Raw genomic sequence first — 27687 nt, 5'->3', positions numbered from 1 at the left:
CAGTCACAGCAGCTCATGTGGGAGGCTGCTACAGTAGGCAGGCAGGGACACTAGAGAGTGAGGAATAGGGACAGCTGACTAGAGTATTTACTCATAGAACCTAACCATCTTAAACCACCATAGACTAGCATGAGTAAAGAATAATTAAAACATAACTTCAGATACCTGCTTGAACTTTAATTGCCATGACTTTGGGAATATGTAACTCACTTTCTATGTTGGGGTTTCAGAGCTGACATGATCACAGCTTTCAACTCTCAGCTTTGTCTCATTTGTTTAACATGGCAGACTCTTAATTATCTAAGCTGTAAATTAACTGTATTGTAAAACACCCTGAGAAACTCTGTGTATAGGTGCTATGCAAATGTAGTATGATTGACTGATAGATCTCAGTCTCTCCTGTTAGGAAAATATAGGCCTTTGCTCTTAGTGAAGAAATTAAACTGATATCCCTCATAACACTTCTCCTGCTCTTATAAACAACCAAACATATTTTCCTTCTTTTTTTTTTAACCTGAATTTAGTAACTTTGCTGTTAGTGCTCAGAAATATGAATAAAATTAGTAGCAGCCCTGAATGTTCTATGTGTCCAGGAGTCTTCACACAGGACTATATTTATGTAAACATGTATATCTTATTTCTTTTTTCTAATTTATGAAGGAAAAGATACCCAGCTTGACTATTAATTTCAAGCAATAAATGTGAAGTTTCACCAAGATATTTATAGGTAATCCAGAACTCTCAGATGAAGAGATTCTAATACCCACTTTTTTCCTTACATGTATGGACATCACTGCAGATTATTCCCCAAAATGTCACTGTGGTATCGCAGGATGACAATAGTATTTTCAAATCAAACTAGATATGTTCAGATCTTCTAGGCTTTTAACAGTTAGCTTTAAATGAAATCAAAGGGGTATCTTAAACCTTTCCTATTTGGATGTCTTGTAAGTAATTTGGCTTTTTTTTTTTTTTTCTCCTCATTGAATTGAGTATCTGGAGAGCAGAATATTTTGTGTATATCTGTGTATATTTTTTCTGTATATTTCTATGTATAGGGTTTTTTGTTTGTTTGTTTGTTTTGTTCTGTTTTGTCCCATTTGCCCCACACTGAAATGCAATCTCCAGGTACTTGCTAAATGTTTTGCATATTATCAGAATACTAGGTTGTTTGGCATAAACCAGTAAACTCTGGCAAATTCCAAGGTAAACTCCACAGAATACCCCCCTCTGTTGACTGTGCATGCAAATCTGAAAACTGACAAATATTCAAGCCAATCATTAAGAAACTGAAAAACATTAATCTTCAACAAACACATTCATATGTACTCACCCAAGGACTGAATGACTTATTAGTGGATTCACTAACATTTCAATGCAACATTGTGTTCTGGAAAGAGTGTAGACTTTGAATTCAAAAAGTTCAGTATTTAAATCCTAAATTTTTCTGCCCATAGCTGAGCTGCTATGATCAGTTTGCTTATCTGTAAAACAAAGCCAAAATTAGCTAGCTAGATACATATATACATAGATATGTAGATACATAGATACATAGAGTAGAATTGTTTTAAGGACTGAAAATACTATTAAACTTACCTACTTACCTACCAAAGTATCTGGCCCCCAAAAGGCCACCAGTAAATAGTAACAGTTTTATTTATTACAGACATTGTCAGTGCTACTTTATCTGAGGAGGTAAAAAGGAACACACAGGAAGGAAACAAGAGATCCCTGCATTATATTTTTGTGCTAACACAATTCTCAAGGACTTGCTCAGAATAATGGATTTACCATTTCAAAATTCTGTGGTTAATAATGTGTATAAGGATTACTGTTATCCCCTCAATCACTCATTTGTCAAGTCAAACATAACTATATATTAACTCAGGAAATATGCTTAGGATACCTCATTCAATCATTAATTCCTTTATTCCTTCATTTATTTAGTCAGCCAGTCAGAAGGAATTCTCCAAGCAGCAGACAAACTATGTGCTGGGGAGATAAAGATTATGTATAGGCCGTGGGGAGCTTGCAGGCTACTGAAAATAGGATGGATGAAACAACACATAATAACACATTTTTCTTGGGATCTGCTCTTTCCTTGCAAAGTTTAAGTGAAGGAAGATTTGGGATACTCATATTAAGCTATTATTTAAGGGGTCCTTTGTATCTCTGAGAAATAGGAGATTCTCGCTTCTCTTTTTCCTCCTTTCACCAATACTTTCTTTTAATTAATAGACATTTTAATAACAGTTTTAGAACAAAAAAAAAAATGAGCTGATAGAACCATGAAATCCCATATAATCCCACACATTTTCCCCCATTACTAACATTTTACATTAAGATGGTACATTTGTTTCAGTTAATGAACCAGTGTTTTTACTAGAGTCCTTATGTCAAATTTCCTTGGTTTTTGTCTAACATCCTTACTTTATTTTATTTACTTCTTTTTTTATTTTTTTTAATTTCAGGATCTCATCTCGGCTACCATGTTACATTGAGGTTTTCTTGTTTGTTTCTTTGTTTGTCTCCCTAGGCTCTTCTTGGCTATAACGGTGTTTCAGACTTTCCTTGTTTTCAGTGACCTTGACAGTTTTGAGGAGTGATGGTCAGTGTCGTTGCAGGATCACCCTCTGTTGAAATTTGTCTAATATTTTCTTCATATTTAGATTGAGGTTATGGGTTTGGGGGGAAGAAGAACACAAAGGCAAAGTGCCATTTCACCACATTATATCAAGGTTACTCCTCTATCAAAGAGATTTATGACTGCCGATGTTGGCCTTCATCACTCTGCCGAAGTAGTTTTTGTCAAGATGCTCCTCTGTAAAATTACTGATTTTTCTCTTTCCATGTTGACTCTCTGGAATGAAGTTAGTATATACCATCCTCACTTAATGAATAGGGAGTCATGCTTCACCTCCTGTAAGGTACTGAATCCTTACAATTTATTTGGCATTCCTCTGTATGGGAGATTTGTCACGTTCCGCTCCCCATTTACTCATTTATTTATATCAGTACTGATTAGTGGATATTTATTTTATACTTTGGGTTATAATCCAGAACTACTTTATTTGTTGTGCTGTTCATATTGTTTCTATAAATTATTTTGTAAATTTTTTTTTTTTTAATCTTAAAACCATAAACTGTGAATGTATCTGCAGGTCCTTAAACCATTGTCTTTACCCTCGTTTGTGACAATGGGGACATGTGAATGTGTGTTTTCAGCCAGCCTCCTACTGGTGGGCACTTATTTTCCTTTTATTTTGTTTCCATTTTTTGTCGCCACGAATAATGATGTAATGAATACTCTTGTGGCTGATTTTACCCATGCCCATAAGAACTTCCTTGGTATATTTTTAGAAAGAATTATTGGGTTAGAGGAATCTAAAGAGATAAGGATTCTGAAATGTGTTGCCAAATTCTCCTAAGAATGCTTGTAAAGGGGCCACTTTCACAGATCAGGGATCCAGCCTACAAGTTGGGCCTCTTTTGATTTTACAGGCTTACTTTGAATCCAGTGTCAAGCCTTCCTTTTTTTTTTTTTTTTCCCCATAGCCATAAATTGGAGTTGACAGTGCTGTTTCTAAAATTAAACTAATGTAAAGGCTCTAAAACTCATCCAAGAAGAATATATGTGCTTCTGGAAGGAACTTATCATCCTTCCCGTCCCAGTCTATCACCACCTTTCTCAGGAGACCTACATTTCTTCCTTCTTAAATAATTGGCAATTGCATGAGATTTCAGGTCCAAAATGGTACTGAGCCAAAGGAAAAGAAGTAACTTGCTTCCTTTTTTCCAGCTGACCTGGAAAACAATAATTTGGTTATGGTGTGTGAGGTTCTGGAGGCCTGTGCCCCATGAAATTTCTAGGTCTTGACTTTAGCTCCTTTATTGGAATCTGGAGGCATCTCAGTAGGTCCAAAACAAAACAAAGCAACTCTATCTTTTTGTCTTCTGAACCTTGAACAAAAAGAACTCTATTCACTAGTTGTGAAACAAATTAGTTCATTAGATGAAGATTGTATTTCTCAGCATATCCTAATACATCCTAGTAAGGTAACTCATTTTATATCTGATTAGTTCATGTAGAAGCAGCAAAGCGTGATGGTTAAAGCTCAGTCTCTATGAAAAGACAGACTGTGCTTCAAATACTTTTTTAAGTTCACAGTGTGATATTGGGCATGTTGTCCAGCCTTTCCTAGACCCTGTCTCCTTATCTACAAAATACCAGTAACAGTAGTCCTGTGTCTACTAGTATTGTTACATGGTTTCACTGAGGCACTTAATACAGTGCCAGGCATCTAATATGTGCTCAATACATATTAGATATATTAATGGTAGAATGATTAAATGTTAGCACACCATATGTAATGTTTCCTTTACTTCTTTATCCGAAAGCATATGGTTATAAGCAGAGCTAAAGTCAAGACCTTGAAATTTGACGGAACACAGGCCTCCAGAACCTCACGTACCATAACCAAATTAACATTTTCTTTACTTTAGAGCAGCATAATGTTCATGTGATCGAGAGGTATTTATTTAGGGTTAATATTATGTATTGATAAAAATGCTATGGACAAGCTGTTAATTAGCTGCTAAATGCAGTGTCATTTTCACCTTGGAATAACCGGCTCCAGTTTATCGTTCATGTGCAAATTAGTGCTTATTTTACCTTAGTTAAAAGGTTTAGAAAATGACAATAACATTCTTAGGGAATCTTTAGATAACAGGGCCCTCTTGTCCCTATGTGATAATAATGTGGTAACAATCATAGTAATAAGGAAATTTAGCAAACCTTATTTTTGGTTCAAACTTTCTATTTCACCATGAATTCTCACTCATATTTTCTTATTTGATCCTCTCAAGAAGCCTTTTATGTACCCATTGTATCTTTAGTTACAATGAAAAAGCCAAGGCTCAGAAAAATGGGACAATTTGCATTCAGTCATACAAAAACCTGCCTGTGTCCTTTTACCCTATTTGCAAGCGTCATTATGCTATGGTGGCTAATATCACCAAACCATTTGTAGCTTCTCAATTGGCTCCAACAACTGTAGTGTCAAATATACCAGACTAATACATGCGCACCATAAGATTTTTCCCTGAGAGAAACCTGGTGTAGACACTGACCAATACAAAAGGATCGTGACTGCATTTAGATCGCTCAGAAAAAAATGTTTTCCTTTTTTCCATAACAGTGAGATTGCTCTTCTGCAGAACTCATGAATGTATCCACATTGTATCCCCCTAGGACAGTCTCACATTCCAAGCTCTTTGTATGAATATTTCAACTTGGGGAAATGAAAGCAGCTAGTGGAACAGTCTGAAAATTTAACAAAGGCACTCTTTGCTGGTTTTGTTATTCTGCTTCACTGTCTTCGATTAAAATTGGCCACTGACGGGATTTTCTGAAATGAGGTTCAAGTTAAGAATAATCCCATATATGAGCATTTTAGGAAACTGGTTCTCTGTACCAGTTTCTAGTTAAAAACTTAGTATGGCCTGGATTTAAACTGTGGATAATGAGGTTTAAGAAATCCAGGGGAGAAATATAAGCTTTCTCAAAAAGCACTAGTAATGAAAATTCTATTTATGGGCTAATAGTATAGAACTGAAGTACAGTTTCTGCTAGTGTGTGAAGAGCTTTAATTTAACTTCTAATTCAGGTTGGAACTAGGCCAGATAGCTAACAAATATATACTCTGTCTCCAGATAAAATTAATAGGATGCTCACTCCGTAAAAGCATAATGACGAGAGAAAATGGAGTAAAAGTCCTTATTTATGGCAATGCTTATTTAAGAAGCACGAAACCAAGAGGGTGGAGGGTCAAAGAAAGAGAGAGAAAACTTTGCTATTATTATGTGGTATTTCACAACTGTGAGGACCCACATTCCAGGCCAACTCGATTTAACAAATAGTAACAAAATCAGAAAAGGTTTTTGCAAAGCTCTTTTGAAATACAATGCTCATGAGTGCATCTCTTATGGTCTGAGGAAGCTTTGAGTAAGTGACTTGCTTTGGATTAGTTTTCTTTATTGAGATTTATATCCAAGCTCTATTTCCACATCATATTTCAGGAGACTTAAAAAAGGAGAGGGAAGGAAGGAATTAGAGCTAAAAGCGAAATGTTGTCAGAAATGGCTGATATTTGCAGTTAGCACCATTTATTTTGATGATAGCACCATTTATTTTGACTTCCTTCTGTAATAGCACAGTTTCAAGAGATTTAACGATAATCTTCATTCTGAAGACCCCTCGAAGATCTGCCTCGCTCCATGACATTCTTCATGTGTTTATATTTAACTGTGCATTTTCAGTAGACCACTTACTTTAGACTAGACTGAATAGCCAGCTAATATTGCATCATTTACATCATCAACATGGCCAAACTAGGTAGATCCTGAAAAGAATGCTTCAGCCCCAGTAGAAGAAGTAGTCTACTAGTGTTTATAATAGAATGGGAGGTAACTCAAAGAATTGAAGGTGAATCACAATAAATTAGCCTGTACTGAAACTCTAAGTGGAAAAGAATTGGCAGGTAATAACTTAGCAGAAATGACCTGTCTAAACGTGAATACCATTCCAAGAAGGCAATTAGAATTGTTACTAGCTGCCAGCTGAGTATTTAACTCAGATGACATGTGGAAGCCATCTGTCACAATGCCTGGTACATAGTAAGCACTCAATTAATGATATTAATATTAATATTAATATGATTTATTTATTTATTATTTTTTGTTATTTTGGTTTATTTATTATTTATTTATTATTATATATTATTATTATATTAATTATTATTAATATTCATGCTCAGTGGTGTGTCACACAGCATTCTATTTTTATCTTTGTAGAATTCTGTATACAAATTCCTTTCCTCCCCACTGCCATGGTCCCAGGTGATTAACCAGGTTATAAAACAAAGATACCTCACAGCAAATCATGTAGTGTCTTTCCTGAGAGAGCTCTGCTGTCATGATGAGGAAAGGAACATGAGCACTATGACCAGGGGTAATAGCATCTTAACAGTTGATATAAAGCAGGGAAAAGCAAGAAATTTACTTTGAGAGACATATGGGGATGTTTGTGTACCCATTTCATTCACAGTGTGGAGATCTAATTTTAATTGACAAATCATTCATAAATCAGTTTATGTTGAATGTATAGTCATATGGAGTCCTTAACAGAGAACAGAAAACAAATATAAGCTAGGGTTTTTGCTTTTGAAATAATAACAATAACATAATAATGATTTTAAGTTATTTTATTGATTTACATTAACAGTCCAATATAGTGTTAGGGTGCTAGACAGCATACTGTACATGTGACGTGGATTGTATCATTTAAACCTCACAACAATTCTGTGACTTATGTACTATTATTATTCCCCATTCTATAAATGAGGAAATTCATATTTAGTGGAACAAAATATAGCTGATAAGAGCTATGTTCTGCTCTGTACTGCGTAAATAGCATTCTATTATGATGGTTTCATAATTATAATTATAATTATTATTTACAAAGAATAACATGCCTTAGAAAAATGAACTTGCATTTAAAAACTAAAGCCGATTGGGACACCTGGGTGGATCAGTCAGTTGACTCTTGGTTTTGGCTCAGGTCATGATCTCATAGGTCATGGGATGGAGCCCCATATCAGGCTCTACCCTCAGTGGGGGGTCTGCTTGAAGATTTTCTCCCTCTACCCCTCCCCCCACTCATGTACTTGCTCTCTCTCTCTCAAATAAATAAATAAAAATCTTTAAAAACGATGCTCATTGCTAAAATAATTTCATCTTTTGTTATGATTCCTTTTCTTCCCACCACTGTCCATTTGGGATGCCTTCAGAAAAGACAGAGGGTGTGAAATCTAAAGCAGTTCATTTAGTATCTTCATAAGAAGTTTCAGGACAAAATGGGAAGTTTTCATTAAAATGCATATACATTTTTATGTAGTCTGTATTTTGCATTTATTCTGTCTGTATATATCACATTATCAGTAATAATCAGGAGGATCATGGCATTCATGTTTAGCAGTGACATAACAAATCTGAAAAAAACTCAGCATTTAATTAGTAATTGTGTAATCTTATAAAACTGCTTGATTTGTCTCCTATTAGTAATTTTAACATAAAATGAAGTGATAAAATACATTTGATAAGACTTTTGTTTTTTAAAACTTTTTCAAAATGTTTGAGTAATTTTTTTGATAGCTTAGTTGCCCTGAGAATTCTGATATATGGAGTGTAAAATGTAATATCCAGAGGGAATCCTCCATATTGTATAATTCAATCACATAGGTAGCATTTAGACCCAGGCATTCAGAACTATTTGCTGAGTCTTTTTTGGGGGGGCGGAGGGGGGTAAGGATTGGTTTGAAAGCAGCAGGAAAATAATTCAAACAAGCCCAAGTCAGGGCGGGGGTGTCATGGGGAAAAGGGAGGGAAAAATGAAACAAGATGAGACCAGGGAGGGAGACAAATCATAAGAGACTCTTAATCTCAGGAAACAAACTGAGGGTTGCTGGAGGGAAGGGGGCTGGCGGGGAGAGGGTGGCTGGGTTTTGGACATTGGGGAGGGTATGTGCTATGGTGAGTGCTGTGAATTGTGTTAAGACTGATGATTCACAGACATGTACCCCTGAAACAAATAATACATTATATGTTAATTTTTTTAAAAAGAAGGGGGAAAAATGTATTGATTTACAGAATTGTTCAAGAGAGATTTGGGGAATGATGGGCATCTATCTTGTCATAGTCGTGATCTAGTCATGTAAAGAACTCCCAAGTTTCTTTCCTTTGTGGTAACTTTGGCTTTTAAAGATTCTCCATTTGGTGGGAAATTGTTGCCCAAAAGTTCTAAGATTCTATTATACTGTCTGAGCAAACCACAGTGAAGAAAGATTCTCCCTTCAACAGTTCTTCCAAAAGCTGTACAAGAATTGAGTGTGGTTGTCTCTGATAGGTGGCCTTGGTTCCCACAGTTAACAAATCACAGTGACTATGGTGTACCTGCTTCTAATGGCAAGACCTGAATCTTGTATTCTTTCCTGAAGCCAGAGGAATAGTCTTCCCAATTCAAATCATATAAAGATAGGAAGCATTGTTGTTGTTGTTGTTGTTTTTAAGGACAATTAAAATACAAATCAAAAACAAACAAATAAACATGGGCCCACTGCAGATTGAGAATTCAGTACCCTTCTTCAGAATTGAAAGTTGTTATGTTAGAAGCCAATACACTGAATCTTATAACCTTCTCCATAATTAAATGGTTTAGGGAAGAACACTTATCACTCCAACTTCAAATGAGATAAGGAAAAAAAAAAATCTAGAGTGTCTTCTTTTTTAAGTGAGAAACTTATCTGTCTCTGTTCAGCCTTGTGTATTTTCTACATTTCTTGCCTTTTGCTGTTATGCTGGTATAATTTAGACCTTGTATGTTCCACAGTCGTGGCTTTCCACAAGGATTCTACTGCTCAGTTTTGGTCTCATATTCCATTAATGTTTAATACCACAGAATACCATTTCTATGTCTGTCTAATGGCTCCATGGACATACCATACTGAGAATTATTTAAGGGTTCCTTACAGTTGATACAATAATTAAAGTAGAAAAAGGGTCAGAGCATATTGGGAATTCTAATAAATGGGTTTTCCAAGAAGCAGACCATGAAAGGATAATCTTTTTGCAAGTGATTTGATAGAAGATTTCTTAGAAAGAACTCATAAGAGAATGGAGAAGTGGGACAGGGATGGGAGAGTAGCCAAGCCGAGTATGGTATCATAAATTCAAAAGAAGTTAAATTTGCCTCAGTTCTGTAGGGGAGCTCTGGAGAGGGTGCAGGTCATACCCTAGAGATTTCCAACCATTAGAGGTAAGGAGTTGGTCTATTTGTACCACAGCACCCGGTCAGTTGTTGATTAAGAGCTGCGCTTAGGGTTGTGTAAATCCCTAGCTGCCTACACCTCTTTCTTTGTGAAGGGAAAATTAGCTACAGCATTTTGAGGGTAGTTGTCAACAAAGAGATATAGATACTAACGGTTGAAGGTAATAACACTTCTTGATCTGGGGTGGCTAAGGGATCAGAAGGCACACAGGTAGAGTACTGATATTTTCTGCTGCATTCTTTCTATTGGAAAGGTATATCTCTAGACCTCTGTATCTTTATAGAATATAGTGTCTCATCCATTTAGGGAAATAAGCTTATCCAGAGAGACTTCAGTGTTATCACTGGGTTCTTTTGGGGGAAAGTAGGAATAGCTGGGATGGGTCGGACTTGTTCTTTTTGCTCCCACTTAATTTGGACATTTAAAATGGACATCTACTCTTGTAAAACCACAAATACTAAAGCTATCAGAGAGGATCTTATAATAGCCGTGGGTTTTTATTGCCTTATGAGTAAGTACATAGCTTTTGAGGCAAAGAAACTTGGAAACAGATCCTAGCTCTGCCACCTTTGGTGTAAGAAAAGCAAATGAAATTATCTGTGCATGTTGTACACATCTATAATAAGGAGCACATAGTTTGTGGTTAATAAGCAGTTAAGTTAATAAGCTATTTTTAAGATATTATTATACTTACTATTATTATTAAGTGTCAGACTGACTCAGAGATTTAGATATTTAGTTATGTTAAAAATTGACTTCTGTCTTCATAATCAAAATAAAGAACTATGCTATAACTATGGGAAATATATTCAGTCTTTACTGATTTTATTTTTTGTCTGAATGCCTTAGGTTAAAAACTTTTTTTAGGTTACTCTGCATATATTTGTCATAAACCTCAGAGATACATTGTTATAAAAATAATAAAGGATCATGAATTTAGATAGGTGTCAGAGACTCTGTTTTTCTCTTTGTAAATAAATTTTCTTAGAAATTTTTATTACAGAGGTAATGTATACTTTTATAGGAAAATAATGGAAAAGCAGAAATAAAAAATTAAAGACATTAATATTCTTACTACTCACAGATATTAACTCTTACTATCTTCACATATGCACTACATATATATTTTTTAAAAATTTGAGTGCTAGGGCATATACTATAAAATTCACCCGAATTGGCAAAGATCTTTCTATGTGAATAAATTTTCTTCTAAAACTTCATTTTTATTTGTAGTTTTGTATTCCGTAATATGAATGAATAAGAAAACCAGTTATCTGAGGTTAATTGTTGGCACGAATATGCCATTCTACTGAAATGTCAACCTAAATTTGTGGTAAGTGGCACAGTTTTTTAAGAGGACAAATACTACAGTTTATCATAATACTTATTTTATTTTGTGTTTAACAAAATACAGGTTACTAATCCTGAGAAAAATAGACAAATCACACAGTGATTGGGGGATATGTTTTCTGATAAATATATGTGAGCACAGGTATGACTTTCTATATTATATATACCTTTGATTTGCACAGAAGGATCATCGTTTGCCAACAAAAAAAATCCCTTGGAGTTCATCAGTTTTGCTTTATTTGAAGTCTCTACTAAGTCACCATCACCAACATTCTGCAGTTTACTGCTCAAACTCAACAGATTTTTGTCAGCAATTTTGCATTTGACGGGATAGTTCCCGCATTATTTTTGTTGACTTGAAGTAATCCCATAACTTTGACAAAGTTTACAGCGTGGCTTTGCAAAATGATTTACTTTTATTATTATTATTAATTTAAAATATATTTAGAATAGAAACATTTAAATCATCCGTAAATCTGTAAGGGAATGAAGAATGACTTGACAGTAGGAAAGGAAAGATGTTAATGTAAATAGATTGAGGGTTGATACTACAAATGATTGGTTTGTTAAGAAATACTTTCCAGCTGTAACTTTACAGATAGCCTGCATTTCTTTATATTATATCTGTAGAAGCAAGGTCTTTCTCACTATGAATTTCTAAATTCATCCCTTATTGATAACACTTAGGTTCAGCTATTTTAAATATATTTTTGCTATTTTAAAAGATACTCATATTAGACTAAAGGTATCAGATATAAGATATTAAGGAACTCCACAAATTCTAACAGGAATAGGGTACAAAATAAAATTATCTTTTGTGGGGGATTTTTTTGCTGTTGTTATTTTTGCTTTAGATAAGGTAAAAACGAGTACATTCTTTTGAAAATCGTGAAACCTATGCTCCCAGTTTATATAGGTCTGTTATATAGTATTGGTTCTCCTTGATAATCTAGATCGCCCATCGCATAGGTCTTCAGTTATCTGTTAAGTACCAATTTAACTATAGAGAAATCTGTATTTTTGTCTATAAGTATGTATAAGTATAGAAAAAGCTGGTCTACTCTTAAATGTCACATGCTTATAAAGAATTTCCTGACCACCATATTTACACTGATATAATCTTGTTACTATTTCTGTTTCCTTTTCCTTTTAAAAGGACTGTTTCCTTTCTTTCATTTACTGCAATTTACAAATGTATTATTTTTTATTATTTATTTATTGTATGTTTCTCCACTGGTCTTTAAGCGACTCAAGGGCAAAAAACATGTCTATTTTATTTATTGATTTATTCCCTGATTATAACACCAAGACTTACACGTGGCAGGCACTTAATAAAGCCTTATAAATTGCTGGATGAGTGAATGGTGAATGATTGAATGATCTGAAAACTAGTCACAATACAATAGATTGATTAAAATTTTTTCCTTAAGAATTTTTCTTAAGGACACTCTTATTTTATCCTGCTATCATATAAAGACTGAATTGTCTTCTATTCTAATGAGGTATAACTGTTTAGTCCAGTTCCTGATATTAGTTGGAGGAGGTTGGATGGAAACCCGTTGCCAGGGAAAGTCAAGTACAGCAAATCCCAAGCTATTCTTGAAATCCCGAACTTTCAACAGGAAGATGAAGGCTTCTATGAGTGCATTGCAGGCAACCTTCGAGGAAGAAACCTTGCAAAGGGTCAGCTCATTTTCTATGGTAAGCTAATAGTAAGTAGTGAAAGTCATTAGCATGTTGTAGAAGTGTCATAGGAGAAATAAAGAAGACACATGGCTAGGTGAGGATGCTAACGGGTGGGAATGACCATTTTTAAAATATAGCTTTAATTCCATCATGGCCTTTGCATGCTATTGTTTATTATAATTGCCTTGAAAGTATCAGCAGTGTCACATTAAAGCAATAAAAGTTTATAACACAAAGTACCATAGAATCCAATATATTTCCCATAAAACATGCAGCAAAAGCCCATGACAATCTTAATTATAATTCTAAGTAGCATTCACAAAAGAAGGAGAAAATGACAGGAGAAACATAATACTGAATGGTAGTTTTCAGTTTTTGTTTCTATTTTCCAGATTTTGTCTATTCATATGTAGATAATAGAAAAATAGTCATTACTTCACTTAAAATATATGTTCGTCTCAATTAGCAGAATCTCAAATGAAAGCATGTATTATATAAAAATTGTTTTCGTGTCTTCTTTTATCCAGGCCAAAATACATACTTGCATAAAATTTACTTCTTTCTTTTACATCAAACAAACCATAAAATACACCCCAGAAATATAAAAATGTTTGATACTTTTAAGATATTCTTAACTTCTTTGCTAAATTTAATTTATCTGTACTGGAGAACTTTAAGACTGTATTTATACGTGACCAAAAATACTTTCCTATGTAACATGCTTCTGTGTGACATGTTTACAATCAATGATAAAGTAATTGAAGAAATATTTTTTTTTGTAACTGGAAAAGTCTAAGATGTTGTAATTACCTCACAGGAATGGCGATTGAGTATCCTATGGGGAGAACATATTATGCCTTGGTTATATTATTTTCCATTTCCTTTAGAATTTCCAATTTTAACCTTGAATCAAAAGTACTATTTTATATATAGAATATGATATCCTGCTTATTATTTCTCTACAATTGTAGCTACACACACACACACACACACACGTACTAAGTTTTAAGGAACAATATTTCAAATCTAGCATCTGTTGTAAATAAAATATTAAGGATGTGACGGGAAGTATTTGTGTGACCCCAAAGTATTACAGTTTTTAATAGATACTTCATTTTTCTATTAAATAGTCAAAGATATATCTAAATGATTAAACAGAAAATGAGTGTATCTTTAAACCAGAAATTAATAATAAAGTGCTTCCTTCCACATCTCTACAAAAACTGCTAACTTACACAACAGATTTTATAAACATATATTCATATAATTTTTAACAATAATAAGAGGTAGGAATACATGTCATCAGTCATTTAATGAGTCCAAATGGTTCTTGTGGAGTAATAATGAATAATTGGTCAATAAGACAAATATTATGTTTCTTGCTCACCTATTAATTTATTTGTCATTGTAATTGAAAGGAGCAATTCAGTAATTGACTCAATTATCTGAGAATTGCATAAGACCTGAGTTTTTTAAGAAAAGAATTGGTTTTATTAAATTGCTGTGTTTAAATTATAATTCAGGGCTATCTCTCTATATTATGTCTTTGAAAGTTCCAAAAGAAATCTTAAAGTATTAATATCATTATAGAAAATGAAACATATTCAGAGAAGTTAAATGATTTCCCATAACCATTCAATAAGGAAAAAAAAATAAAATCTAAAAGCCAAGCCCATATGTTTGACCTGAAATCCTAAGTCCTTCCTTTCATGCATTTACTATGTAGTTGAAGATTTAAAACTTTGGTCTTCAGAATCTGAAGCATCCAAAGGATTTACATATAAAATAAATAAATGTGTTTTAAAGTTATAATCACTGTATTAAACAATAATCCATATATATTTCATACTTTTATAAGCTATATGAATTTTATGTGGTATGAATTTCTTCTCCCAGGACAAACATATGTTAAGACAATTTCTAAATAATCATCTACAATTTATAAAATTTTGTTAATATTCAGAAGCATGATTCAATTTCATCCATCATCTACTTCTTCTAAGTCTTCCCTTGATTTGTCCCTTAAAACTTGATGAGCAATAAAAAATTATTAAAAAAAAAAAACTGATGAGCATGATCTGTAAACGGAAGTCACCCTTATTTCCACAGATGATAATCCCAGGCTTAGTTTTTACTACAGTGAGACATCCTGATTTCCTTCTTCTCAGTGACCAGCTCCCTAAAAGTCCTTTGGTCTTAATGGAACCAGATGTTGCAGTGGGAAAATCCAGGAAGTCGGACATACTTGTATAACATTTCAAAGACTCTCAGTCCCACTTCTTACTTCAGCCACCGCTGCAGTGAGCAGCTCCATGTTTTGTAGGTGTAACCTGACAGGGTCTCATCTCAGGTGCCACACAAAGTCCACCTTGTTCTCCCCTTCAGCTTTCTTTGTTCTCAGGACCCTGCTCAGCACTTAAGCATCCATCGCTGGGTGTTCTAATACATACTGTCTCTACCACTCTTGAATGGCTATGGACAGGAGCCAGTGAACAAATTCTTCCTCTTCCTTTCCCCGGGTAGGCAGTTATAAAGACCCTTAGAATGTCACAGAAGCTAGAATAACAGTGGCCCATCTTGGTGGCCAACTCAGTAACTGACTCTTGCATTGCCTCCTTCCTTCCTTACTGACTCTTCCTTTTCCTGACCCCCCCATCTTAGGGCTGACATTCCCAAACAGACAGCCTGAACACAACCCCTTGATTGAGGATGTGCTTTCAGGGCTTCTGTACTTTTTTGACTATGTCTTCTTGAGAAGGTTCCCTAAAATCCCTGAAAAAATCCTATACCAATATTGGAGGGGGGAATTACCTGCAATTAGATATATAAGACATCTAACTTGTAATAGCCTGCAGTTCTGAAGGATTTTTCATCTACTCTTACATATCTGAGGCCAGACCTAAATAAAAGAGAGGGATTAAATGACACAGCCAGGTAGCCCCATATTATATTTGTGGAAGAAATGTTAATTTTAAAGTATTTAATCTGTACCCCCCTTTTTGGTGTCAATGGTAGTAAGGATATTACCACTTTATCCATAAATGGCACTTTACTATAAATGCCTCAGTACTCATTGTCTATCAAAGGTTTTATCTAGGGTTAAAAAAAATTGGACTGTAATCCTACTAAAACGTGATGAGACTCATATTTGAATTGTGCTTCAAACTGAATTGTAATTATATCTGATATAGATACACTTATTTTTAGTTACAACATTTCAGACAAAATATAATCAAAGGCCTTTTGCCCACAGTGGACTCAGAATTGTATACATTTTCTAACTTGACCTATCCACTAATATTTGCCATGAAATTATTCTCTGGCCTTGTTCTGCATTTGAACTTTTCCCCACAACTCCCAAGTTGGTGTAAAGGTGCATCAAAATGACAAGTGGCAAATATTTATCTTACGCCAAAGGACCACTGATATTTATATCAAGACTTCCTTTACTCCACATTGAGGCTTCTGTATTTCCCTTCCATCAAATCATGTGTTTGCAGCACTTATTGGGCCCAGGAGGCCTTGTCCTTCTGCTTTGTACAGACCTTGGAATGTTGCACAGTATTTTGGATAATTGACTTACGAAGTAGTTGTTCTTGTCTATTTTTGAAACAGCCCCACCCGAATGGGAACAAAAAATCCAAAATACATACCTGTCTATCTATGACAACTTGTTTTGGGAATGCAAAGCTAGTGGAAAGCCAAATCCTTGGTACACCTGGTTAAAGAATGGTGAACGCCTCAATCCACAGGTAAGTGTCAATGCTAATATTAAAAATTCACCTATTCTAGGGAAATTTTGTTACTACCAGCAACAATTAATGTTTTCAGAATGCTTAGTCGGTGTTAGGAAATGTAGTATACTCTTCATATATACTAATTTATATAATATTTAAATAAAAGTAGCTATTAATATTATCTCCAGGGCGCCTGGGTGGCTCAGTGGGTTAAGCCGCTGCCTTCGGCTCAGGTCTTGATCTCAGGGTCCTGGGATCGAGTCCCGCATCGGGCTCTCTGCTCAGCAGGGAGCCTGCTTCCCTCTCTCTCTGCCTGCCTCTCCATCTACTTGTGATTTCTCTCTGTCAAATAAATAAATAAAATCTTTAAGAAAAAAAAATATTATCTCCATTGTTCAAATGAGAAAAATTAAGGGTAGAGAAGACAAGCTTAAGGTTACACATTAGTCAGTGATAGATTCACATCCAGATATCACCATCATCATTATCAGGATCATTGTCATCATAATTAACATCCACCAAAGTCTTGTATGTTCCAGGTCCTGTGCACATATTTTTCCATGCATTATCTTATTGTATCCTCGTGACAATTTTGTAAGAGAAATGCTAGTATTATTTCTTCTATAGATGATGAAGATTGGTTTCAGAGAGGTTAAGTCACTTGCCCAAAGTCGCACAGTAGCTAGTAATTGTTAGAATTTGTATTCTAAACGTAGTCTGATTCCAGGATCCAAGCTCTTAAACATTATCCAGTATCTTGCTTTTCTGAAAACTAATGACTCTAAACCCATAGGAAGTGGAGAACTGAGGCAGTTATCCACATTTTCAGCCTAAATTATACTTTTGTTCTACAGTATACTGAAAATGAGACAGATTTTTTTTCATCAAATTATCCAAATAATTGTGTTAATTCTCCCTTTTACTTTGTATTTGTAGGCACAGCTAGGGACACAAAGAACATCTGGTGTTTAGAAGCTGAATATAACGCTGTTCTTTGTTTTGGTTTTAGTGGGATTTTCTTCCTGAATACCTTTTGCATAGAGCCTTTTCTGTTTCCTCCAGCCTACTTTTATTATCTTTAAGGGATGGTAATAGGTATACTGAAATATTTTTTTAAATTATATTTGCTCTATTAAACTATTTCATTATGTGCACTCAAAATTGTATTTCTATCCTCCAAATGGGACTCTGTAACAGATTTTTGGCTGTTTAAGCATACTATGGCAGGCTGCAGAAAAGGAGAATTTAGCTTCTCCAACTTATGACTCAATTAGAACATTATCAAGTCATCACATTTCAAGTCTTTTGGAGACCTTATGATGGAAAACCAAGGGAATTTCTAACCATTATATTCTTGTCTAGCATTATTATTGACCATATTTTCTAGAATAATTGGAATGGTACAATCTTCCAAATTATTTTATATACCTCATAATAGAACGGTAACATATACTCTATGCAGACAATGCCAATTTTCAAAGAAATAACATAAAATATACTAACCATTAAAATTATATGAAGGATGTTTCTTTTTTTTAACTTCAAAAAGCTGCTGAGAATCTTACAGGATATTAAGTTTCATCTTCATAAACATCAGCTCTCATACACGAAAATATTCTATCTTGTAGATATGCACAAATGTTTAATAATGTATTCTGGTTAAGAGAATGCCTACATTAACATACTAGCATTTTTACATGACTTTTCTTTTATTAGGAAAGAATTCAAATAGAAAATGGGACACTTAACATAACTATGTTGAATGTGTCAGATTCGGGTGTCTACCAGTGTGCTGCAGAAAACAAATATCGGATAATTTATGCAAATGCAGAATTGAGAGTATTAGGTAAGTCATTCACTTATAACCAAAAAATTCAAAATGACATTTTAGCAAGCTATGATTATACATAATATGAATCCAATTTTTCTGTAAATTAGGGATTGCTTTCCCTTGACATAATGGGAAATGTTTAAATTAACTTAAAAAAATGCAGGATCATAATTATTATTCTACTTGAGCAGTACATTAGGACTTCCAGAGAAGCCCACTTTTGGGTACATGCAAAACAGAAAAAGTCTCCTCCAAAGCTGATCCTAGCACATGATGTTTTGAGTACAGTTCAAAATTTTCCATTAGAAATGTTTTCACCTGGGGTGCCTGGATGGCTCAGCCTGTTAAGTGGCTGCCTTTGGCTCAGTTCATGATCCCAGGGTCCTGGGATGCAGCCCCACATTGGGCTCTCTCCTTTCTTTCCTCCCTGCTCATGCTCCCTCTCACTTCACTATATCTCTGTCTCTCTTTCTCAAATTAAAAAAAAAAAAAAAAAGTTTTCACCTGCCAATTAAAGAAAAGAAAGGAAAATCTCAATTTATAATGATTTAAGCAGGTATTTATTTTTTTCTCTTAACAAGAAGTTCAGGGGTGGTAGCTGAGCCATGCGACTGTGATTGATGATGTTCTTCTTTACACTTTTCCCTCATGCGTATAGCCTTGAGGGGATGACTGCTATTGCTACAGAAATAAAGTTCCTACTTAAAGGAGAAGGGGAAGGTAGGGACAAAAGTGACCAAATTTATACCTCTCATTAGAAAATGCAAAATCGTTTTCCATCCTTACAGTAAAATCCTTCTATGCCAGTGACTAGAACCCTGCCACATGATCATCCAGACCTCAAAGAAAGCTGGGCAGATAAGTCCTGGTAGTGAAAAATTGGGGATAGAAGCCGTTTGAGAATGATAATCTAAGTGGTATCTGTCACAATAAATAACCATTAGTGTCTTTAGTCACAGATTTTTCTTCATGGTAGGAAAAAAGGAGAAGAAAGAGAGGACAGATCCAGCAAAGAGGCAAGGGTTCAAGAGCTGTTGGACAATGGTCATTGATTTGTTTGTTTATTCTTTGAATCACTACTATTTATTGAACATTTATGTTTACTAAGCACTGAAAATATAATTATCAATACTTAAGTGATCTTTACTTTCATAGAACCTATAGTTTCACTGAGAAAAGAAACCTAAAATTTAAAATATGATTATTACAGTCAATAATTGAGTAGTTGTTGTCAGACTTCATGGCAAGTTGAATATAACCCTAAATTGAGGATGTTCTCTTTAAGCTGAGATCTGAAAAAAAAGCACACACAGGTCTGTGGAAGGGCAAAGAAACAATACTTGAAATGTCCAGAGACAAAAGAGTTTGGCATATCTGAGAGAATTTCAGCTCAATTAGACTTTAGACTAGGGATGGGGATTAGACACATGGGTTCCCCCATTTATGAAGCTGGAAAAACTCAGAGCAGTCTAATAATTTCTCACTCTCATGAACTAGTATCTGTTCAACATTTATCGAATGGGGACAAAGTTGAAACTGACAAAGACTTTTTTTTTCCTTAATTTCTGCTCAGCCTGCCTACTTCTACAGAAGGCAGAGTATTTCCATTTTGCTGGTTAAAGGTTTGCCTGAAGAAATCTGACATAGTGATAGAGTATTCATGATCTAATTCATTGCTATTCTATATTTCATATTTAAGATCATTACTTTGACTGGAATAGATATGGTGATTTCCCTAATCAGGGTTCCGATCCCCCCTCTGGCTCTTCAGAACCATCTTCACCCTCTTTACTATAAACACTGTTAAGAATGTGACTCTTTGTAACTCGCTTCTTCCCTCAGTCCACCTGGCTTTTGTTAATGCCAATGACTTACACCAAAACAAAAACAGATTTCATTTATTGAATACGTATTCTGTGCCAAGCAGTATGCTATGCTTCTTCACAGATATTATATCATTTAATCTCCACAGTGAATTTCTGAGGTGCTATCTGTTGTCATCTTCATTTTTCAAATGAAAAATAGAACTCCAAAATGCCAAGTTGGTAACTGGCCCTAGAACAGTGTGAGCAAAATAGCTTGAGAGTTCTGGGTACAAATATTAAATTTTGTCTCGTATACCACATCACATTACCACATGTTAATTAAGGACGTAACTCAACAATTTTGTTTTTAATTTTGTTTTTAGCCTCAGCTCCTGATTTCTCTAAAATTCCCATTAAAAAAAATTCAGTTGTTCAAGTTGGTGGGGATATTACTATCGAATGCAAGCCAAATGCCTTTCCTAGGGCAACTATCTCCTGGAAAAGAGGAATGGAGAGCCTGAGACAAAGCAAAAGGTAAATAAAGCTCTTTTTTGTTCTATTTTGTACTATTTTGTGGTACAGTGTCTTCCAAATCTTAAGTCTTCTAAAATTCTCTCCCTTATGATAAACCTAAAACTGGGTACTCACAGATACTAAACATTTCCACATGGTAGCAAAAACTAAAGAACCTTATAAACTTAAGGCCTATTTGTATAATTTTGTTGCAATATATTTAGTGCATGCACTTGTAATATATTTTAAAAAATCCTTTAAGACCTTTTTCTATATTCAGCTTGAAGATTTTTCCTGACCCAGCCTGCTGAGAAATCAGTGAGAAGAGCATTACACAAAAGAGAGAGACACTTATATTCACACACCTGGTGTTGTGGTTTTTAAATAGTCACACAGGTGTTCGCCCCATGACAAAATGAATTCACCACATGAAAAAAATGTAGAGAGGTTCCTGTAGAGAAAGAAGAGAGGTTTCCATCTATTCTGGATGTGATTGAGAAATCCTGGATCAGCACTGGCATGTTTTCTAGGAGAGTTTAGATAGAGCAAAACAGGTGTTTTTCTCTACTTAGAGTATATTTCATTGGGTTGTACTGGAGAACCTTATACACCTAGAGATGACTAGTGGGTAGTTGAGCTCTATTGTAATGATCCACGTGCACTACTGTGTGATCAGATGCGCAGTGGAATGAGATGAGACATTGTGCTGAAGATGTGAAAATGTTTCAGTGAGCTCTTTGCCAGCATTATATGTACCATTAACTCCCATGCGTCCCTGACCAGGAAGGTAGCATCAACAAACAAGGCAGGCCAGGTAAAAGAAGGGACAGCTGAAGTGTGATGAGAAATGGCAGTCTGCCAATCTTACAAGACAAAGCTGTGATGGCCAGGAGAGTGAGTTCTGCACCAAAACTACATAGTCACTCCAAATTCAGGCACATGTTGTTTTGTGGGAGGGTAGAACTTCAGACAGGGTTGTAGAACTTCAAACATTTCAAGAAAAACTAGAAACTGCGGTGTTGGCATTGAATTTTCTGAGCCAGTAAAAATGCCCAAAGACTGGATGCAGAGACACCATCATGTTATTTCTGACCTAGGACTGCTTTTATGGTTAAGGGGGAGAGAAAAGGAGGTTAAAACAAATGGTGCTGGTTGTATAGAGGGCTATCAGAGTTATATCTGGCACCTCGGAGACCCTCTCCTGACATGACAAGATACACAAAAGAAAGACCTTTCTAGGGCACTCTCTTCCCTTATTGTCTTCTGTCTCCAGTGGTCTCTATAGCCTTACACTGAAGTTTTTCCCAGGACAGGGATTTTGTCAAATTTATCTGCACGTGCTGTATGCCTTTGGCATAGAACCCAAACTCAAAAATATCCGTGGAATGAATGAATGTGTCAAAAAAAAAAAAAAAAAAGTTTGAATATGTAAGAGATGTCACCAGCTTTAGAGAAAAGCTCTTCTAAGAGGAGACACCTTGAGACCGAAGAACAGAAGCTTCAGAGCTAAGGAGAAAGGACAGATGAAGGGAAATCTGTTGCCCTGGCCCTGATTGGGCTCCTTCCGCGGTGCAGACAGACCAGGAGATCATTGCAAGCATTCTCAGGAGCTTTGGATATGGATTCCTCTTAGATGTTTCCTCTTTGATTGCTGAAATAGAATTGAGGCTTGAACACACTGCGGTAGAACCGGACAACCCAAGAGATAGCACAGTATCAAACCGCGCAGTTTCCAACCGCGGTCTGTACTGAGAGTTGAGATAAATTGATTACTTTGTTTCCTGAAGTGACTGCCAGCGTAGAGATTATATATTAGAAATCAATGTAAAACATTAGTTGTGAAGGTCCACAACTAAGCAGGAAAGACTGCTGTTTACTTTCTATAACCTTTAAAAACTCAAACACAGTATATGTGGGGAGGAGAAAGAGAGGAAAGAGGATTGGAATAAAATACGAAAAAGAGAGGAAAATAGTTTTGCAGAGTATGAGGAAAACTGCTTTTAAAATGGCTTTTCAGGTTTATGTTGCTTTGCCCCACATAGAATGAATTTGGGATCTTTTTTCAGCGTGTGAATAGTCACTCACAGCATATCAGATTAAGCATTGTCTCACTATAATTAAAGGAGTGATCTGTGTGATTTCTATTCACAGATGCTTCTTCTGTAATTCTGTTCTCTCACTGCTATAGGACTTCGTTACAGGTCTCAACAAAAGAAAATAAACAAACAAACAAAATTATCTCCTGAACATGCATCTTAAAAAATTGGAAAAAAATAAAGTTAAGCCCCAAAGTACATGGTAATTACAGAGGTATATCTCTGCCAGTTATAGATTACCTTAAGCAGTAATTTGCAAAGGTCACACAGCCAGTTCGGTGAGACTTTGTGTCTCTGCATGATTTCTGTCCTGTCCCCTCTTCTATTGCCTTCTGACCTGATGGTTTCATTAAGTGCATGGTTTCATGCTGCTTACTGGGAAATGCAGCACCTGGGCTTCAGTTTGTGTTGACTTAATGGCTTTTTTGTAGTCTAATCGTAGCGATTTCCAAAAACATTGAAGGTAAAAATTAGAGTTGTGATAAAAAGAAAAGAAGGAAAGAAAGGAGGGAGCTAGGAGAGGAAAGAAAGAAGGAATTTTATAGAACCAGGTCCTAAACTCAAAGACAGAACGTTGAGTCCCAATATACATTTTTAAACGCCACACTGCTTATTTCACTTAAGCAGAAAAATAAATGGAATTCCTACCCTCTCATATCTCGTTAAAACATGACACAGTTGTATACGTAGAAGGATTTAAAGAGTCACAAATGGAAACCACTTAAATATTTACAATGATTCCAGGTAGGAATAATTTTTAGTTCTTGACCTTGGAAATACCCATGTGGGAAAATGCACATTTTAACTTTCTGTTATAAAACTTCTATATGGTCCTGTCTACTTTGAAATTTCATTGTCACTACCTCTTGCTTTCAATAAAGGGTAACTACCTAGAGATGGTTGAAAGGACTCTAAAGAAGCCTATTCAAAGTAATCTTACTGTATTATCTACTTATAAAAAAAATAGTGGCAATATATATATTTTGACAATTTCCAGAACTCTTACGTGGATTGAGACAGGATACATCACCTAGGTAGTAAATGATAAAGCTTGGACTCTATGTCAAGTTGCCCATCTCTGTTGCCAGATTTTTTCCACTCAACAGATAATGGAAAACATATTCGATTCTTTATTTTTTGAAGGGCTATTTTCACATGATTTAACCTAATTTCATGTATTGGTAATTTAAGTCAAGCAACAATTCTGAGAGAAATTAACATGTTTCTAATGGGTCTGCATGCAACAATTGAAGTCTTGACTGTTTTATGATTTCTGTTTTTGTAAATGCCTGTATTCATGGCACGCTGTCCAAGGAGAAAAGTTTTCCTACAACTAAAAATAGGTGGATAGCATTACAGAGTCCAAAGGCTGCCTGGTTTCCTGCTGGGAATGTATGGTCTTATGACATCCACCTCATTCTTTTGGTACTACAAGTTATTTAGCAATAGCATCTCTAGTAGCAAAGGTATGTTCCTACGGGGAAAACGGGGGTGTATTGCAAAGAGCCCTGCCTTGGGAGTTAGAAAACAGGGATTTTGATCCCAGTTCTATCACTGATGAGTGACCTGACCTTGGATAAAACCACTAGCATAATCTTGGTTTTGGGGTTTTGTTGTTGTTGTTGTTGTTTCTTTTGAGGTCGCTGTTTTCTGGATTTATTTAAACACTATCCCCATGCAGTGACTGCCAGCATAGAGATTATATATTAGAAATCAATGTAAAACATTAGTGTGCCCGGTTAAAATTGCAGCTCCTATCACAGTTATAATTTTATATATATTTCACCGATTTCCTCAGGTGACCAAGTGATTGAGCCAGACAATTGTAATTGCTATAAATGGTCAAAACAGCCAAAACGATCTGATTGGATGGGTTCACAGGTTAGAGAACCCTGGCAGCTGAACTGTAGCAAGCAAGACAGACTAGTGAGCCCCACTCTCCTTCACCATCACAGACCCAGCACCCAGCTCCAACCCGGGATATAAAAGACATTCAATAAATATTTTCTGTGTTGCTAAATTAATGAAGGTTAAAATTTACTTTGCTTTGTTTGTATCTACCTGACTTAAGACAAAACTTACTTAATAATTTATAGGCCCGTGATGTGCTCATTCTATGAATATTTAATGAACACCTTTTATGTTCCAAATACTAAACTAGGTATTGTGAGTAAAATGTTAAGCTAGTCAAGAATGTGACACATATTCTCCTTCCATAAGAAAACTTTTTTTTTTTTTTTTTTTAATTATTGGGACTCAGATGATCTGGGTTCAAGTCCCAAACCTACTTCTCATATCATTGATAAATTCTAGCAAGTCCTTTAACTTCAGTAGTCCTCAGTTAAATCACTTGAAAAACAGGGAAAATAGTACCTGTCTCTCCCATATGGTTGTATGACACTGAAAAGACAGCATGTGTGGAAAGGCTGGGTGACCTGTATACTCTCCTGCCATTGGCTGCCTTTATTGCTGTGATCCTATTTTCTTTTTTTAAAGATTTTATTTATTTATTTGACAGACAGAGATCACAAGTAGGCAGTGAGGCAGGCAGGGGTGGGGGGGGGCGGGGAAGCAGGCTCCCCGCTGAGCAGAGATACAGGGCTCCATCCCAGGACCCTGGGATCATGACCTGAGCCCAAGGCAGGGGCTTTAACCCACTGAGCCACCCAGGCACCCTTGTGATCCTAATCTTTATGTAAATCCCAGTTACACATTCTTACCTCTTCAGCCAAGGTAAAAACCACAAATTTGACCACTGAAAGTCAAGATGAATACAGATTAAGCTGATTTCTGTAAGGCATTCTGCAGGACTGAGGGAATCAATTCCACATCTGCTAAGTTTGATTAATCACTTCTTTTTTTTCCTTGTGGATCCACTTAGCAAGTGAACTGACAGCAATCAAAGGCCTAGATTTATCTCCTTGTGCTCTGTGACTGCTGGCTGCCTGTTCAGGGCTCACCTCCTGAATTTAATAGGAAATGTTAACCCACTGGACAGACAGCTCAAAGTTGTCCCCTGACGGGCAGCATTAAATACAATGCCTAAATCACCTGAGATTTTGTCAGAGTGCACAGTCTCTGAGCAATAAAAATAAAAAGAGATAGAGTGTTTTTCCTATTAATGAAAGATAGCTGAATTAATAAGTAATCTACCCCATTTCTTCCTCATCTGTCAGAAAAGAAAAAGAAAACATCCACCACATTTCTCGTGTCCCAAGATAAAATAAAATAAAGCAAAACAAAATAAAATCCAGTTATATATCAGACAAGTGGTCATTAGTAATGAAAATAACCATTTTAAGCACCTTCTATAGGTCAAGCAGTATAGCAGATACTTTATAGATCTCCAAATTAAAGTATACTTCTTTTCTTTCCTTTCTTTTTTTATTGTGTTATGTTAGTCACCATACAGTACATCATTAGTTTTTGATGTAGTGTTCCATGATTCATTGTTTGCATATTACACCCAGCGCTCCATGCAATCCGTGCCCTCCTTAATACCCATCACCAGCTACTTCTTTTCATATGCAGATACATTTCTGAGGAACACGGTTGTCACATATGGTTATGTTTCTACCACTTTTACCTTAGCAGTTTCAAAGAGGTAAATACAAAGATGCTTTCTAATTCACTAAATATCAAGCTGAAAAGTAGAGGTTCTATCTCTTGGCATTTGTTCTCCAAATGTGATCATATTTCCCCAATTTGATATAAAAGAACTGCTGAGTGCCCTAGGACCAATTCTATTACCTCTATCCAGTTGGGGTTGCAGAGACAGACAGAGAGAGAGAAAGAGAGAGAGAGAGATGGTGGAGACAGGTGCAGAGTTACAAACAGACCTTCTCAAATCCATGAATCTTGTGTGCTTTATCCCTTAGTAATGATACTGTTAAACCCTGTGTGGCCCTGGACCTTTGGCACAATGCATGTACTTTATGGGAGCATATGAACCCCTCAGATAGTAGGAAATCTAATAGTGGTGCTTATCAGTACTTTTGCCTTCTAGCCCAAAATTTAGCAGGCCCACCATGTGCATGCCACTCCAGCACCTTGAGACCTCCCTCCTGAACACAATAAGTTAGCTGTGGGAAAGGGCTGGGGGGAGAGCAAGGGGAGTTGAAAGGTGGCAGTGAATCAGTGGAGAGAGGAAGAAGAGACGAGAGAGAAAGAAGACAAAGAAGGATGAAAGAGAGGAACCGGGTGTTCTCTGTGCCAAGAAAGAATTGATGGCTACTGAGCAAGTCATTTGATCTTTATTCTCTTCATGAGTAAAAATGTACCCTTGGGAGGATCTATTTGAAAGCGCTTAGCAGAGTGACACAGAAGATGAGCAGAATAAAAATTAGTTTGTCTTCTTTCCACTTTTTGCTAATGAGCTAGACAAAGTAGTTCCTTTGGCTGCGTAGCCCATTGCCCAACACTTTGCTCCAATTCCTCTTTCTCCTTGGAGACTTTTCATGACCATCTGACCTTGTGGGGCGTCAGCTAATGGGAGTCCATCTGCCTGAATATAAGGGAGCCAGTTATATGATGTTCCCTTCCTGTTCGACCCTTCTCTATGTATCTTTCACTGTCTGCTTTCTAAATCACCACTGTTCCTTTTCCTTTTACCTTTACTCCCAAGTGCTCAACCTTAAAATCATCCCCTCCACAAGTCTATTCAGTGCCACTTTAACCAGAACATAGCATCCAGCAAGCAGACTTCTCCATCTCTTCCTCCTCCTTGCAAAGCTTCCTAATGGAACAAGCAAATAAACCTAATTTCATTTTGTATCACCAACTACT

General features: G+C 35.8%; 1 protein-coding gene across 4 annotated transcripts in view; it reads left to right on the top strand.

Moving 5' to 3' along the window:
• CNTN6 (contactin 6) overlaps positions 1-27687 on the top strand; it is a 304698-nt gene that overhangs the window by 214060 nt on the left and 62951 nt on the right. For all 4 annotated transcript variants that reach the window (XM_082719511.1, XM_082719510.1, XM_082719512.1 and 1 more), the window contains exons 8-11: positions 12751-12935; positions 16536-16672; positions 18374-18503; positions 20677-20827. In XM_082719511.1, coding sequence (XP_082575637.1) covers positions 12751-12935; positions 16536-16672; positions 18374-18503; positions 20677-20827 — 603 coding nt within the window. The remainder of the gene's footprint in view (positions 1-12750; positions 12936-16535; positions 16673-18373; positions 18504-20676; positions 20828-27687) is intronic.

Source organism: Mustela nivalis (genome assembly GCF_964662115.1).
Source record: "Mustela nivalis genome assembly, chromosome: 1".
Taxonomy (NCBI): Eukaryota; Metazoa; Chordata; class Mammalia; order Carnivora; family Mustelidae; genus Mustela; species Mustela nivalis.
Note: the sequence above shows the minus strand (reverse complement) of the source record. Positions and strands in the feature narration are given on the sequence as shown.